The sequence below is a fragment of the Aethalodelphis obliquidens genome, unplaced genomic scaffold (genome assembly GCF_003676395.1).
Source record: "Aethalodelphis obliquidens isolate GAN/ISIS:26980383/991018 unplaced genomic scaffold, ASM367639v1 scaffold20, whole genome shotgun sequence".
In the NCBI taxonomy this organism is placed as follows: domain Eukaryota; kingdom Metazoa; phylum Chordata; class Mammalia; order Artiodactyla; family Delphinidae; genus Aethalodelphis; species Aethalodelphis obliquidens.
The window spans coordinates 6,808,986-6,826,587 of record NW_020837964.1 but is presented as its reverse complement, the minus strand read 5'-3'; the positions used below and the strand labels follow the sequence as shown (position 1 = coordinate 6,826,587).

Here is a 17,602-nt window from a genome sequence, read left to right as displayed (position 1 = left end):
CTCACGAGTACGTAAACAGTGCCGGGAAAGCATCCTGCGGGGTGCTCCTTGCACGCCTGCGGGGTCGGGGAGCGAACGGGGATTCAAGAACTGGGTGGCGGCACGTCACCTTCCGGGGAGTTCTGCCTCCCAGATGGGTTTCCACCCATTGATGAGAAGCGGACAGAGGCCACTGTTCGGAAAAACAAGCTTTTGGGCGGGACAAGAGCAAGGGGGCCCGCCCGCCCCCCCTTTCCCACGAGCTTCTGCTGCTGCTGCTTTCTGGAACGGCTTCCAAGACCCGCTCTTCTCCCTGACATTCCCGAAAGCCCCTCAGGAGACCAGGCAACTGTTGATCCCAAACGCTGGCAGCAGGGGCAGGGACAGGGCGGGTGCCCTTCTTACTGGAAGCCAGAGAGAAAGACCTTTCCGGCCTGAAAAGCACGTGCTGTTTTTTCCCTAAGAAGCTGGGCCGGGGAAGGCGAACCTGGGAACGCTCACCCACCCACGGTGCACCCTTGACTGTTCATCTCACCTCTCGAGACAATACAACAATGAGGGAGAACTTGGCAGCTTTCGAAGAGGAAATTAGGCAGAATTTGCCTGGAACGAGGCCCTTTCGGTATTCGAAAGCTTTATCACTGGGAGAGGTCGGCGCCTGCCCGAGCAGGCCTGCCTGCTTCCAGGGGTCTTTCCCAGGCTTGGATCCGGCCTCCGCTGAGTGACCCTCAGGACTCAGAGGTGGGCCCTGTGTCCCGTGGGGCCGGGTCATCCAGGCTCAGCCCTTCACACGTCAGTGTGGTGACTCTGCGGAAACTCACTCTGTCCCCCAGGCCAGGCACAGCCCAGTGCGCTCTCCATTCCCCTGGAAGGCACTTAGAGATGCCTGTGCTGGGATTCCGGACGTCCCTCAGCAGCCCCTATCCTTCTTCGAAACTAGACAAGCCAAAGGAAGGAGCAAGCCAAAGGAAGGAGCATCCCATCCTCTCTGGATGTCGCATCCTCTCTGGTTCCGTCATCGAGAGGGGACGCAGCTGTGAGGATGCGGTGGCCACACCACAGGTTGCCTCCCCTCTTCTGGAGGAAACTTCTGGCCTACCCTCTTGTTGGCGGTGCGGGGCCTCCTGGTGATTGGAGACTTCCCGTTCATCAGCACGGCGCTTTCAGATTCCCCAGCCCAGTTCCTGGGAGCCCAGCTGCAGAGAGAGCAGGCTGTGGGCTCAGCCCAACCGGAGGCCCAGCCCAGCTCTACCATGCTCTCTCTACCTTTGTAACCTTGGGCAGCAGGATAACCTCTCTGGGCTGGCAATTTATCTGGAAACCGGACCCATAATACCTGTCTCCTTGGGTGCCGTGAGCATCAGCGATATTACATGTAAAATCCTTAAACACTACGCCTGGTGCACAGTAGGTGTTCAGGAAAAGACTGCCTTGATTATTTCTAGAGCCCTCGTCAAATATGACATGGGGAAGAGAGGGTATCGAGGCTGGACAGTTCTTTTGAAGTTTACTGCACATGAAATGTGCTTCAGTGAACAGAATGGGTATACCGATGCTTCAGCCAGCCAGCCATCTATTCACCTACCCATCCATTTATCCATCAGTCCGTTCACCCATCTGTCCATCCACCTATCCATTTATCCATGTATCCATCCAGTCATTCATTCATTCATTCATTCAACAAGTTAGCCAAACTTCCATTTAGCAAACATTTATCTGAGTTTTACGGACACAGTGTTGAATAAGTCAGACAGGGTCCCCGACCTCACAGGGCCCACAGGCTGGAAAGGAAGAAAAACAGCGAGACAAGCGATCACAGGACAGTGTGACCTGTTCAGTGAGGCGTCATCACCTGATGTGGTCAAGGGTGGCGAGGGGGAAGGCACCACTCAGACAGGCATTCCAGAGAATTGCCATTTCAGGTGAGACACGAAAGGTGAACAGTTCAGCAGGCATTGAGGGAGGGGGTGAAGGGTTGTCCACACTGTGTGAAAGCCGGACTGAAACAAAGCAAGCCAGGTTATGCTAGGTTATGCTGCAGTGACAAGCAGCCCTGAATTCTAAGTGGCTTCAAACAGCAAAGGATTATTTCTCACTCCTGCTGCATGTCCGTCATGGGTCGGCTGGGAGCACGCTCCATCTGCAGTCTTTCTGGTCAGCAGGGCAGGGGAAAGGGACCTCCTCAGTCGTGCGCTGGCTCGTCAAGGCTTCCACCGGAAGTGACACAAGTCCCATGGCTGTGCATTCCTACCTCGTGCCCGAAGGAGAGCTGGAGACGTTGGGGGAGGACACGATGAGACCACAGCAAGTCTGGGTCTTGGTTTCCTCATCAGAAACAAGGCTGGAGAGGAAAAGGTTGGGTCAGAGTCGGGTCCTTACCCTTTGGTCCGTGGTGTGTTCTGAAACTGCTTGCACAATTGTGTGTGGGGTGGGGGGGGGGTTGTACACATGTGCACGTTACTTGGGTGCGAGTCCACAGCTTGTGTCAGGCTCTCAAAGGGTTTCAGGTTCCCATACACCCCCAAAAGACCCAGTAGCCCTGGTCTGGGTGATCCTTGAAATCCCTTTGAGCCTCTGAATCAAAGAGCCGTTTGTTACAGTGGACGAACACGGCCAAGGCCTCTGTCTTCCTCCAAAGTGCAGCAAGCCTGCAGCGGAAGAGGGGACCGTGGCCGCCTCCCCTCCCAGTGGAGTTGGAAGGAATGAGCCCGCGGGTGGACGGGAGACATTGGGTGTCTCTGCCTCCCAGGGAAGGTGGCTCGGGAAGCTGGGTGGCGTCACCCTTCCCCAGCAGGCTTCTTGTGCTTTGCCTCGCCTGAAATTAATTCACTCAGCGGACTCTTTAACACCAGACTCACTGCGGAGGCAGCACTTAATCCCACTGGATCCTGCCTCCTTTCCTAATCCTGTGGGCAGGACAGATAACCGGCAGGGGGCGTGGGCAGGGTAAGGGCTCTAAGAGCTGGGAAGCAGGGGAGGGAGGGTGGACCTGGCCAGGGCCTCGGGGAGGGCAAGGGGTTTCAAAAGCAGAGAAAAGTGGGCGAGCGCCCTCGAAGAACGGTGGGCATGGGGGCGATGGTGTGGTCAGGGCAGGGCTGGGTCGGACTCCTGCGCGGGCCGCAGGGCCCTCCACCTGCTCTGAGACTCGATTTCCTCATCTGTGAGATGGGAGTTTGCACGCACTCTCCCACATGAGCAAAGACTTGGAAAACGCAGGTTGTCCTGCCTGAAAGGTTAGGCTGAGAGGGGAGATGACAAAGGGCAGGTGAGATGGTGGTTCATGTCCCTGAAGAAATTCTCCTCCCCTCCAGACAGTGAGACGGCTGTGAAAGGCGGGGCACACAGACCCAAGTGAGACCAGGACAAGGCTGGACCGGACACGGGGCAGGAGAGGAAATCTCTGGAGCTGTCCCTGCTCAGCAGCGAGCTGGGCACACTGAATGAGCTCTGGGCAGGGCCAGAACCATCTGGCGTGTGAGCCCTGGGACCTGGCGGTGCCAGGAGGGCTCACAGTGTAACTGGGAGAAGCTGTGTCTCTGGGAGCTGGCTGGCTCCTTCTGGAGAGACAGCTGCAGGGAAAAACGGATCCGGCGGGGCCGTGGGGACCCATCAGGACTCCAAGACGCAAGCAGCAGAGGTGGACTCAGGCTATCGCGAGTGGGAAGGGAAATATACTAGAAGGACTGGCGGGATCCTGGAGAGCCGAGGCCGGTGTGGGAGCCGTGTCCCAGCCCAGTAACCACCTTTAAAGGAAGACACAGCCCTTGCTTCATAAAGAATTGTCAGCCCCCCACCCCCCATCTTGACATCACTTGCTCGAGACCCAGAGTCCCAGCAGGAGCTTCTGATTGCCCAGTCAGATCACCGGCTCACACGTGGCCAAGGGAGGGGCCAGGAGGCCCATTTAAAGATCTTTAGTCCCCTGCTGGCCTAGCCCTTAGGTTAGCCTTCTGGGCTTTCACTGCCGTGGCCCAGGTTCAATCCCTGGTCAGGGAACTGAGATCCCACAAGCCGCGTGGCATGGCCAAAAAAACAAAAAAAAAAGATCTTTAACCGGGACTCACACTGGAGAGGCCCCAGAATGGGAAGGGCTGGGCCTGGTTGTGGGGAAGACTGGTCTGTGTTGGACTGGATTGCCGAGGCAGAGAAAGGAGTCAGCATCCACCACTTACTACCATTGCCCTCCTGTTTCTTGCATTGTTTGTTTGTGTTCATTCGTTCTTGTGCCACCAGCCCTGATGGTACTACTGGCCACGCTAATCAGAGTGAGGGAGTTGGAAATGAGACCCTGCCCTCAGGGAGTTTACAGTCCTCTCGTTCATTCATTTGTTCATTCCTTCAGCAGGTCTCTCTCGGGTACCTCATGCCCCAGGCCCTGGGGGTACAGTGATGGTCACACGGGGGTCACACACGGGTCACTCGTGTCGACAGGGCAGCATGGTGGGTTGGCCAATGGGCGCAGAAGAGGGAGAACATGGGTCTCCTTCCCCCGCTCCTTCTCCACTTCCCTCTCCTCTGCTGTCTCCTCTCTCTTCCTTTGTGTCTTCTCTCGGTCTTTCAGTCCAGCCAGTGACACCTTGTGGGTACTGTCTGGGCCCCCCGTGGACCCTCAGAACCAATGCAGTGATCCACGTCAGCACTAAACCAACCTGGCCATGCCTCCTGTATTCATTTCCTACTGCTACCGTGGCAAGTTACCACAAATTTACCACAAAAACAACACACATTTGTTATCTGACTATTCTGAAGGGCCGAATCCAACACAGGTCCCACTGGGCTAAGATCAAGGTATGCACAGGGCTGGTTCCTTCTGAAACTCTAGGGAAGAATCCATTTCCTTGCCATTTCCAGCTTCTAGAGGCCGCCTACATCCCTGGGCTCATGGCCACATCATTCCAACCTCTACTTCCCTCTCTGACTCTCTGACCCCCTGCCTGTCTGTTCTATAGACCCTTGTGATGACATTGGTTCACCCAGAGATTCCAGAATCATCTCCCCGTCTCGGGGTTCTTCACTTAATGACATCTGCAAAGTCCCTTTGCACCTAAAGTAACGCATTCCCAGGGTATTAGGACATGGACAGTCTTCGGAGGCCCCTCATTCAACCTGCCACTCCTCCCCTCTCTCTGGCTATGTCGGTGTGTTAAAAAGCAGACAGATGGTTGCGGACCAGAAGCATGCTGCAGCCAGCTCATACCGGCTTGTACCAGCACCCAAGAGCCGATCGGGGTCAGCTCTTCTCAGCTCTGGTCCAGGGACGGCCCCTGGTAGCGTGGAACCGGCCAAATGCCATCATTCACGGAAGGCCCCAGGCACACTGTGCCCGGGGCTTTTTATCCAGGAGAGCCTGTTGTGACGCATTTATCAGCACAGCGCTGGCCGTGCTGCTGCCGGCTCCCTGCTGTTGGTAGTGTTTGCACATGCCTGGCGCCGCGCTGAGTAAGCGTTTTACAGGGATTATCTCATCATTTGGTATCTGCACCGCTACTCCTGAGTGTGGGATGTATTTTGTCACCCTAATGAACAAGAATTGTCCTGAGAGCACAGCTAGGTCAGCACTGACAGGAGGTGACCCAGGCACGGACCCTCCAGAGGGGGGCTTCTGTTCCCCATGGTGGACTCCCCTTCAGCCTCTGCTGCCCCTGTCAGGTGTCACGGGCTCTGCATCATCAGGGAACTTGCTCCAGCTCACACCAGGGCAGAATGGGGGCTTGAACCCGGGTCTGCTGGAGACTCAGCTGCTGCAGATGTTCCTGCATCACATGGAGGGTGTCCCCCAGCCTGCTCCCCACGCGGGGCAGAAAGACAAACTCACCTTGCCTCCAGGTGCAGGAGTGGATCTCTTCAGGGTTTGCAATGAGTCTCCGAGCTTTGCTCACGGGAGCCTGATTCCCGGCTGCACAGGCCACTGAACTGGTTCATTCGTTCTGGCCCAGAGATTTGCCCAAACTCTGCCCCGGGCGAGCTGCTGACATTTCGTCGATGATTTGGCGGGAGTGGGGGGAGGTCATCTGCAAGACCTGGATCTCCTTGAACGAGGGTGACCCCAAGTTGCACACGCTGTGCGTGCGTGCACGTGTCCACCTGTGTGGCTCAGGAAAAGAAGATGGGCCTTCCTGCTTGGGGCGAGGCTCCGGCCCTGTCAGAGCCCCTTGCCCATCAGGGTCACGGCGACTTGAAACAGGGAGCTGCGGGGTCAGGCAGGGAACAGACGCTGCATTTCTGCCTTGGGGGTGGCCAGCAGCAAACTTGAAACGCCGTCACACTGTGGTTTCAGCATGAGTCAGACCGCCGGTTCAGGCCCTGCCCCACACCTACTGCCTGTGAGCCCGTGGGAGAGTTTAACCTCCCGAGCCTCAGTTTCCTCATCTGTACCATAGGGATAATGGTGCTGACAGTGCCAGCTTCCCAGCACTGACTGACGAGGACTGGATGAGCCAGTCCACGCGTGGGGCTTAGTGCTCCGTCTAGGGCCTGTCAGACGTGCCGTAAATACTGCTTTTGCCCTCAGCAAATCTGCTGGAACCGGGGGTGAGAGCGGCGTGAGGCTGAGCGGCCCGAGGTCCCTGAACGGGTGTGGAGTGGACCAGGGAAGGCCTGGCTCCCTGCGCGGTGCTTTGAAATGTAGTTCTGCCCGAGGTCAAGGCTGGGTGCTCTCTACCACGGCTTTCTGCAGTTGGCAGGAGGTGCAGTGGTTAAACCCGCAGGCTTGGAAGCCGTGCTCTGGGTTTAAGTGCGGTCAGTGGACGTGAGAGCTCGGGGTCTCAGTTTTTCCCTTTGTGAAATAGACGCAGTGTCGCCCACCTCGTAGGGCTGTCGTGAGGGCTGATGACAGATCACGTGGATAACAAAGGCCCGGTGCCTGGAGCAGGGCTTGGGGAGCACCCAGGCAGCTACATGATCATCCTCATCTCCCTACACGCCTCTTCCCCACTCATCCTGGCCCCTTCTCTGATCCCGGATGAGTTGAGATATGTGTACAGTTTAAGCTCTTCCAGGCACCAGTGTCTACCCAGCAGAATAAGCGCCCGGTGGCAGCAGTGTCTATTTCAGACAAGTCCCCCAGGTGACCACTTCCGGTCTGGTTTTACACACAAGGGGTTCAGCTTGGTGCCTGCCTCGGAAGGCTCTGCAGGGCCACGGGGCAGAGCCTGCAGGACGGAGCCGGCTGGGGCTCTCATGCCGGCCTGGAAAATGCTCTGAAATGCTGCGAGCCGGCGACTTGACCTTGCTGTCCTGTTCTTCTCGTTGCAGGCTGCCAACAGCTACCTGCGAGACCAGTGGTTCCATTCTCTGCAGTGGAAGGTAAGTCCTGACTCGCTTGCTGGTTGGAGGAGCTGGTCTGCCACCCAGAGACGTGAGGGCAGAGGTCTCCTGCCTTCTAGGAGGCTCAGCCCAGGGGCTTTGCTCCACTGTGTGGAAGCCCCCCACCTCCCTCTTGGATGGTTGATACCTTTCCCCCTTGCGATGGTGACACTGTGCTCGTGCCCGGCTGGCCCTTGACTTTGCCCAGGAGCCTTATTCGTGTGGTGCCTGCTTGATCTCAGGACAGGGGCTCATCTGAGGGGCTCGAGGTGATGGGTTGAAAGGAACTTCCGAAGGCGCCAGCAGAGGTAAATTTATCAGAGGTGCAGAAGCCCAACCGTATTTCCAGAGGCTTCACTTCCTTTGGCCCTGATTTCCCAGTTCTAGCTCTGCATAGCATGGTCCCCGGCCTTCTAATACACACAGTGAATTAGCTCCCGACTGGTCACCTTCAAGACCCAGGGACCAGATTTATGAGAAGGGTCCTCCCAGCCCCCTGGAGAGTCCGCGTTCTGCTCCGTGGCTCAGGACCTTCGCACCCTGCCCCCCTGTCTCTCCTGCCTTCTGACCTTTTAGTTTAGAACAAGGCGTGACAGGCCCACGGGCTCGCAGAGCCAGCAGGGTATGGCTAGGATGACCGGTGCCTGTCCTGAGCTGTCACCTTTACTGTAATCTGGAGCGTGGTGGGGGACGAGCAGCTGGCCCTGGACAGGGTTTGAGACCATGTGCCGTGTTGGGATGACCAAAGGGACACTTCGAATTCTTCTCGTGCCTCTGGAGGGGCTCTCGTCACAGCTGGGCGGAGGACAGAAATACAACCCCGGAAAATTACATTCCTGGTCCCAAAGAGGGCCACTCCCCTCCTTTCCCCGACAGCTGCAGGTCCTCTCCTTTGTGCCAGCATGGCCATCTCAGAGGCTGAACGGGAGTCTCCAAGTGGGGGCCGCAAAGGGAAAGGACTGGCATTTACTGAGCACCTACTGTGTGCCTGGAACGTGAGGCTGGCCCATCACGCCTATTCCACCCTTGCGGCAGCCTCGTAAGGCGGCTTGTTGTCATTGCTCCCAGTTTTTATACAGGGAAGGCGAGGCCAGACCGGAGCCCAACTCCCATAGCTGGTAAGGGCCTGGGGCAGTGTTCAGGCCCAGGTTTTTGCCGTTCCTGGACGCAGGCAGAAGGCCCCGGGTGACAGCTAAGCAGGCAAGTGGCACGTGCCTGCTTGGAGTCTGCAGGTGCTGCCGAGAGCTTGATTTCTGCAGGGACATCGTCCCTAAGGCCTGGCTCTCTGCCGCCAGGTGTGTCCCGGGACAGGCAGGACATCCATCAGGACCTGCCAGGGGCCACCGGGGAGGTAAATGCCGGAGCAGTCTAGAGGGAGGGAGGAATAGAGGCACGGGGCAGTGGGGGCCCTGCAGGAAAGGCCGCTTCACTGCCACGGACAGTGGTTACTTAGAGGCTTCCCTCTTCTGTCGTTGATGCGTGTTTTCCTTGGGAGTCCTCAGTAAGTGATTGCTTTGCTTTTTCTTAGGTCAGGGTGGGGCAGGAAGTACTTGGAGACATACCACCTACTTGACAGTTTGGGGAAACGCCTCTTGGAAAAGGTGGCCGAGATCAGTGTCAAGGAAGAGGTGGTCTTTAGTGGAAACCACAGAGCTCTGCTTTCCTCCTTGCCCTGGTCCACATTTTCTTCAACCATTTTCGGGAATCTCTGGGAACACCTAAAAGGCAGTGCTTGTGAAATGTGTGAATATTATGCAGCTACAAGGGATGACTAAGATGGTGGGCATAGAAAGCCAGATTTCGGGAGATCAGTGACAGCCAGAAGGATGATTTAAGAGTGACAAGCTTGAAATGTACACATTCAGACGTCAAGGATTGCATGTGGGGTTCAGACAGTTGATTGAGCAAGTACAGAACTGGGGATCCCTGGACTTCTAGCAGTTCTCATAAAGACCTGGATATCTGCACTCAATTTTGGTGGTGTTTGGTTTGTGTATGGTTGTTAAATCTAATCAGTTGAATTTTTAAAAAGAAAAGAGGGCTTCCCTGGTGGCGCAGTGGTTGAGAGTCCGCCTGCCGATGCAGGGGACGCGGGTTCGTGCCCCGGTCCGGGAAGATCCCACATGACGCGGAGCGGCTGGGCCCGTGAGCCGTGGCCACTGAGCCTGCGCGTCCGGAGCCTGTGCTCCGCAACGGGAGAGGCCACAACAGTGAGAGGCCCGCGTACCGCAAAAAAAAAAAAAGAAAGGAAAGCAAGCATCGCGGAAACTCAGATCAGGATATCAAGGAATCAGCAGATGCTCAGCAGTGAGTGGCCCTTTTGCCAGGTGAAGGAGGGTGACCTTTGTTCTCACTGTTTCGATATCTGCTTGTGTTTTAGGCATGTGTAAGATGCTAGCAGTTTTTCCCTTTGGACACCCCCCCCCCATAATTTAGGTATGCTGCCACCAGGTGGCAGTGATATTTCAGTATCACCGACCTGATTTCATTTCTGTGGCTCTTTGCCACTCGGTTTTGATGAGATTGGAGGGAGGCGCGCTCTCCTTCCTTGTAAAATGGCAAAGAAACATAAGGTGTTTCTGAGGTACTGCCTGCTGGTGAAATGAGTTGAGACCCAGATTCGAATCCTGGTTCTATAGGTGACTCATCTTGTGGTCCGCATAGATTCTAGCAAGTGTTCATTGATCCATATGTGGTTACTGAGTACCTACAATATACAAGGCACAGCCAGGGGCTTTCCTGTTCCTTGTCATTCAGCAAGTGACAAGGCTCAGAGAGGTCTAGTTACTTGCCCATAGTCACACAGTGGATTTCAGTACAGCTTCGTGGAGCTGCCCTTTCTCCTCCTTTATCCAGCTGTGTGTGATCCTGAGCTTTGGCCTTTTCAGCCCACTCGGGATGTGTCCTGCTTCTCCTCCCTGATACAGCCACTCTCTCCTCTGTAGTTACCACCAACCATTTGGGGTTTTTCTTTTTCTTTCCTTTTCTTTTCTCCATCTTTAACTAAAAGGGGGGGGGGAAATCAATAGAACATCCAAAATTAAGGACTTTAGAAACCCCACAACCTCAGCTTGAGTTTTAAAAATTTCTAAATGTTGTGTTTATCACTTTTTCTCCTATACCATCGTATACGTCCCTGTTGTAGCCGCAGCGCAGATAGAGAATACTTTTTCTATTTTTAAAGAATGTTAGCTCTTAAATGCTGCGTTCCTGTTGCTTTATCGAGTTTTTATCCAGTTATGCTGACACCTCCAGGGCATTCTCCACAGGTGTGATATTGCCTCCAAGGGGGTCAAAATTGGTATTTTGGGGCTTAAAAAACCTTAAGTTATTCCAGTGGTGTGTGGCCTTCCTAGTTCAACCTACTCAACAAAATCTTACTGTCTAGAATTTAGTTTCAAAGGGATCAGGGCAAGGTGTGGGGACGGGCTGGGGGCGGGTATCTTAAAAGGCTCCTTAGGGGAATGATAATGGAAAAGAAACTTGAGAAGCACCGCTCTAGAATCTACCTCGGGTTGTGATGTTGAACAAGGCAGAGTCTGAGTAACACACCTGTGTGATGCTCTTGATGCCCGTCTCCATCCTGGGGGTCCCGTTGCTCTCGTGGCCTCAGCTCAGCTCTGTGCGTCCACAGGCCGTCACAGCGCGTCGGGAGCGCCCCCTCCGCGCTGGACTCTGTATTTTAAGCGTCATCTCAGCTCACTGAATGATCTGTTGTTGACGTTTGCATGTGAGGGAATCGGAGTCACTTGTCCAAGGTGCCAGGGCCCCCAGAGGGGGGACAGGGGTTTGACCCTCAACACCCTGGCCCCCGGACCCCCTTCCCTACCTCTCCCTCTCTCCGGGCATCTCTGCCCTTCCTCCCGGATTCCCGCCCTTGGGCAGCACTGATCAGGGAGGTGCAGGGAAGGCCTGGGGCCCGGAGGAGAATGACAGGAAGGGGGTGGGACCGCAGCGGAGCACGCTGTCCTCGGGGCTCTCTGGGGAGGCCAGGCCCGTTTGGTTTGGGTGGCTTGGCCCCTGAGGCCAGTTCCTGGGGGGATGGAGGCATAAACAGTTGTACTGAGTTAATGAGGCCTCATTTCTGACTCAGATGCACCTTGGAAGCCACGTCCTGCGGAGACAGGCCTGCCCGTGTGTGTCAGGCTGTGAGGGGACAGGCCTGTGTGGGTGTACGAGGCCAGGAGGGGACAGACCTGGTTTGTGTGACACAGCCAGAGTGTGCTGCAGCCTGTGAGGGTCCAGTGTGTGGTTATAACGCTGTCAGGAAGCTGGCCTGTTTCTAGGTTCAAGCCGAGAGGCCCAGGTGCTCACAGCTGTGAGGACAGGCCCGTCTGGGCGCACAAGGCCCCGAGTACCTGGCTGGGAAGAGACATGTGCATAAGGTGCCCCCGAAAAAGCCAGGTACCAAAAAGCGCCTGCTTTGTGTAGCCGGCGCTTCTGGTGCCTCCAGCTCTGAAAGACACCTTCTCCCTCCCTGAGAGGGCTTCCTCGGCCCTTGCACAGAAGTCTTGAAAACCAAGATGATTTTCTCCCTGGGGGAAGCTGGGTCACCAACGACAGCCCCAGGGGCCGACCGAGCGCCGCGGCGGGGAGCAGGCTGTGTGAGACCAGAAGCCGCCTGTTTTCCTGTCGCAAGGCCGCCAGGCAGAGGAACGCACTTGGCTCTGGGAAAATCCCAGCCCAGGTTCGCATCCTCTCTGGCCTGCTGCCCTGGCCACGCTGCCGCCCTCTCCCCGAGTCCCCAGGCAGGGTTTCCCAAGCCCCTGGGGCGGCCACAGCAACGTGGTCACCCCATCCTCTGTAGAGAGTAGGAGGGTGGAGAAGAACGTGGGCTCTGTGTGTATGTGTGTGTGTGTGTGAGCGCAAGGGGGTGACTGTGTTATGGGTGCATTGGGTGTGGGGTGTGTTTTTGGGGGCCTCAGTTTTCTCCTCTGTGAAATGGGGAAATTGCTAACCAGCACCTCGCCCACTGGGTCAGTGTGAAGAAGGGCTGCCCTCCCAGGGCCGTGGGAGCATCATCCCCTGCGCCCTTATCAGAGCAGCCAGCGGGTGGGAGTGGGCACCCAGCCCCTGCAGTGCCGCCGTGGCATGTCTGTAAGATCCGAGGGGGTGGGCAGTCTGTCCTCGGAGGGCCCCGCCTGGCGCAGGCTGTGGGGCGCCCCTATCGCCAGGCCTGCAGTAGCGGTTCTGCAAGGTCTTTGCTACCCCGCCTCATGGATGAGGGGACGGCCATTGCCAAGGGCGGCCGCTCCCACTGGTGTCACAGTCTAGCTTCCACATCAGGCCCTGGGCTGAGCCCCAACCAGGGTCCCCGGTGCATAGGTGAGGAACTGGGGGTGTAGGGCGTGCCTGGGAGCCTGGCTTCTCTCTCCCATCGGGTCGCCCTTTTGGGAAGGCTGGACCATCACCCCCAGTCCCATGCAGGGAGAGAGGCCCCGCTGGTGCTGAGATTCCTGGGGGAAGCTGGGTCAGAGGGGACAGAAGGCCCTTGAGCTGATGCTCCTCCCCTGAGGGGAAGCTGCGCAGGGGAAGGGTGGGACCCTTCAGTGGGTGCTGTCACCCTCCACTCTGACCTTCCTCCTGGACCCTCCTCCCTCTCCCTCTTGGGCACAGGAGTCCGAGACCTTTACTCCCAGGGGAAGAGCCACTTCTAGTCCCGCAGCCGCGGCCCCTGGACTACCCCACTCTATCCACTGCAGATCCCCCCGAGCATGCTTCCCCTAAAACACGTGCCCGAGCCTAAGTCCAGCCCTGCCTCAGCGCACGGCGGCCGGTGGCCTCAGCACCCCCCACGGGACGCTCCTCCTGTGCTGAGCAGATGCCAGCACCTCGCGCACCACCCCGCTGAATCCCCGCAGCCCTGAGGAGGGGACACGTCCTCCTGCTGCCCCATTTCACAGATGCGGAGACAGAGGCCGAGAGGTGAACTGCTTGCTCAAGGGCCCGCACCTATTAAGTGACAGAGCTGGGGTCTGAACACAAGTTTGATTCCAGAACCTGGGATCGTCACCACTGGGAACGTAGCTTCCGCTGCACACGTGTGTGTGCGCACACATACGCAGACACGCATACGCACCGGACGGTTCCTCCCTCACACCTGCGGGCTTGCGCTCCTGACCATCCCCATCGCCTGTCTGTCCTCGTGCCTCGCGTGTCGGGGGCTGTGGTATTTTTGTCTCGTGAAGCGTTTCATGAGAGCTCTACATTTTTCTCTGAGTCTCACAGACGTCCCCGTGAGGATTATGTGAATTAACCTCTGACTTGGCCATCCCCTGCTTCCTGTGGGAAGGGCCAAGTGCCCCGCCCGCCCTGCGTGGTGCACGGCACACGGCAGACCACCTGGGCCTGGGCCCCGGAAGGTCAAGGTCAGGACCAGCCACTTACACATCTGCCCGAACACACCGTGTCGCCCGTGTCCCCAGATTCGAGCATCGAGGCTGTGTTACCTGACCTAGCCTTGCTCCTGGCCCCCCTTGGCTCTGGGCCACACGCTCCCATGTGGCTCCTGCTGGGCTCACAGTGTCTAGAGGGAAGGTAGTGACCCCTGTTTCGCCTCCTGCCATTTCCACACAGCCCATCCCTCCTGCCCTGCTCCCCTCTCTCTCTGCCCTTTTACCACGATCATGAAAACGCCTTTACAACCACATTCGAGGGCAGAGACCGCTCTGCTCTGGCCAGTCCCCACCTGAGGGTGGATTTTACTCCTGCAAATGCCCTTCCAGCTTTCGTCCACCTTTGCATGGACCTTTTGGCAGCTGTGGCCAGGTGTGCAGCCAGTCCTGCCAGCATTAACGCTGCAGCTTAAACGTTTCAGCATATGTCCATCACGTCTGTAGAGAGGTCGTGACATAATTGACCAAAGGTAAATTTTAAAAAAAGAAAAAAAAGAAAAAATATATATATATACATATATATGCATATATATGTATATACATACAGATGGATTATGTCTTCTGCAAAATAAATCAAAATAATATTAATAAAAAATAATTGACCGAAGGACCTGCTTTTGGGCATTTGCACTGTTCCCGTTTTTCTCAGTTATAGATAATGCAGTCACGACTGTCACCTATAGCCAAGCTTTTGCTTCTTTTGAACTACTTTTCAGGGCAGGTTTCCACAACAGTGGTTACCAGGCAGAGAGCAGGGGTAATTTTGTGTGTGTGACTCTGTCCACATACTGCCAATTTGCTCCCCAAAGAAAAATTTCTGTAATGCCTAAGGGGAGAGCTCTGGGCCACACTGCGTGAGTTCAAATCCTGGCTCTACTGCCCACGGGCTCTGTGACCCTGGACTAGCTGCTTTCCTCTGTGGGCCTCTTTTTCCTCCTGAATAAAGTGGGGGTCATGATAGGACCAAGCTTGTTATGTTCCTGTGAGGGTTAAATGGGTTAGTCGCAGTAAAGAGCTTAGAACGGCACCTGCCATGTGAACAAGTATTGGATCAACGTTAATTCTTCTTCTCTAGTGACCAAGGCCTCTTTCCCTTTGCGTAGAAAGGGTCCCAAGGACAGGGCTCTAGAAGGAAGGGGGCACATGTATAGCACGCGTGCCACCAACCTCCGGTGAGCCCCATGACATGCATCACTAATCAGTCACTGAACTCTTCTCCACATAGTACCTGCTGGTCCACCTGAGTTGACAGAGGGAGCGAACACCCACCACATCCGCTTTAGTGACCTCCTGGACCTGTGGAATTTGAGTATTACTGGGAAGCCACGTCCAGTCCTGTCAGTTCTGCCCTGTGTCTCCTTGGGGCTTTTTCACGGGAGCCTTTGCTGAGCTTCCTCTTCTCCGCTGCCTGGGAAGGTCATGAGTGTCAGCCGTCCCGCCTCTGAGCAGGAAGGTAAATCAGGGAAGCAGGGCAAGGAGGGCAGGAGTTGCCCTCGGTCCTTTTACAGGCCCGGCCACAGGTCTGCTTCCTCCAGGTCGAAAAGGCGGGAATTCCATCCAGATTGATTTCTGGCACTTGGTCAAAGAGGGCTTTGTGACTTCCTATGAGGGGTCAGAGGGATTCCACAGAGAACTGTGAAATGAGGGGCTCTCCCCACAAGGCAGGGGGCCTATCACAGTCCAGGACTTCTGGGGGGGCCCTCAGCGGGAGGTGCAGCTGGTGGCAGAGCCAAGCCCCCGAGAGCGGAGGCCCTCACAGAGGTGAGTCGAGGGAGGCCATGGGGCCCAGGCTGCCAGTCGCCCGGGGAGGGCCCCAGTCCAGCCTCCAGCGACTCCCAGCCACAGCTCACGGCCCTCGGTGGGTCATCGGGGACCCTGTAACTAATAACAAGGGAAGCGTCAGGGTTTGAAACTAACAAGTGGCAGAGGGCAGGACGGCCTGGGGAGGAGAGCTCACGCTCTCCTGGGTTTTCTTTACAGTAAACGGAGAGAACACTTACTAGGTACCTACTAGCTTCAGGAGCTGTGCTGGGGGCTCTGATGTGTGCTCTCTTGCAGTCTTCTCAAAGTCAGGCCCATCTTGAAGGAGGAGCTGAGAGGGCAAAGGGGCTTGTCCATAGCTAGAACCAGGCAGAGCTGGGATTTGAACCCGGGGTGGTGGGTCTCCGAGCCCAACCCCCTTATCCTGGTGGGAGGAGACGCCATCTCAGGCCTAGAGAGGTTGCGGGTGTGGGCAGCGTAGCCCTGTGTCTGAGCCCACAGAGGCCAGGAAGCCCCAGATGGGCGTTAAGCCCTTGCAGTAGTCTCCACTTTCCCCAACCAGAGCTCTCTTTGGAATAGACATGGGGCGCTTTGGTCTGTTTCGTTGTTGTTGTTTTGATAAATTTATTTATTTATTTTTGGCTGCGTTGGGTCTTCGTTGCTGCGCACGGGCTTTCTCTAGTTGCAGCGAGCGGGGGCTTCTCTTTGTTGCGGTACGCAGGCTCTGGGCGCGTGGGCTTTGGTAGTTGTGGCACGTGGGCTCAGTAGTTGTGGCTCGCGGGCTCTGGAGCAGAGGCTCAGTAGTTGTGGCGCATGGGCTTAGCTGCTCCGCGGCATGTGGGATCTTCCCGGACTAGGGCTCGAACCCGTGTCCCCCGCACTGGCAGGCGGATTCTTAACCACTGCGCCACCAGGGAAGTCCTCTGGTCTGGTTTTTAAATAAACTTTTCAAGGGATAACATACATGTAGAAAAGTGCATAGATCAAAAGAGTGCTGCTGGATGAATTCTCACAAATTCTCGCAGAATCAACCTGTGTAACCACGCAGATCAAGACACAGAGCATGACCACCTCCTTGGTGCCCCCCCCCCCCCCCCCCCGCCCCCCCCCCCCCCCCCCCACCCCCCCCCCCCCCACCCCAGCACAGGAAATCACTCTCCTGCCTTCCAGCAGCATGGATTACTCTCGCACGAACCTGAACTTCATGTAAATGGAATCGTACAGGCTGAACTCTTCTGTGCCTGGCTCCTTCGGCTCAAAATTATGTTTATAAGATTTACCTATGCAATATATAATATCCTGTGTAGCGGTAATTTATTCATTTGCTTTGCTCCATAGCATTCTGCTAAATGAATATAGACTATTAATTTGTTCATTCTGTTAATGGACAGATACTTCCAGGTGGGGGCTACTATGAATAGAACCATTATAAACATGTCTCCTGGTGAACGTATGTTTACAGCCTTTGGAGCACGGGCCGTAGGGCAATCAGAGGGTCCCCTCTGGTGGATGCTGCCCAACAGTTTTCCAAAGTGGTCCAAACCAATTTATACACCTACCAGGGGTATGCAAGAGTACTAAGGTGAGACATTTAAAATTGCATGTATTAAGATTTTCTTTTAATAGTGAAAAGGACAAAGAAAACTAAAAAAACTTCCCACTGTCCATAAACCTTTGTTAACACTTTTTAAGTTTAAAAATAAATGGAGCTAGAATGGAGACATAACAAAATGCACCCATTTATCTTTTGGGTCTGCTGAGTTTTGACTGTCGTAGTCACCTGAATCACCACCATCCAGGTTCCCGTCACCCGGGACAGTTCCCTCCTGCCGCCTTTTCCAGCCAATCCCTCACTCCCCAGATATCCGCTGTTAGCATCTAAGACCAGTGAGTTATGCATGTACTCGGTAATTCTAAAAACTCTAGAAGGGTGTAACATGCATAGTCTCTCCTCCCTCCACTCCATTTTCCCAAAGGCAGTCCTGTTAGTCTCATGGGGCCCTTCAGAAGGTTTTATGAAAATTCCTTTTAAAACACCACACAGGTTTTATTATCCACACTGGGTGTTCCTTGGTCCTTTACCCTTTAATTACGTATCGTGCTTGAGCTCATACACGAGCTCATACAGCACGTTCAGATCTACTTCATTTCTTTTTACGGTT

At 55.6% G+C, this 17,602-nt stretch overlaps 1 protein-coding gene across 1 annotated transcript in view; it reads left to right on the top strand.

The window, feature by feature from the left end:
• The window catches only part of CMIP (c-Maf inducing protein), a 236,709-nt gene that overhangs the window by 149,635 nt on the left and 69,472 nt on the right, over positions 1-17,602 (top strand). The window contains exon 3 of the mRNA XM_027119169.1: positions 7,234-7,284. Coding sequence (XP_026974970.1) covers positions 7,234-7,284 — 51 coding nt within the window. The remainder of the gene's footprint in view (positions 1-7,233; positions 7,285-17,602) is intronic.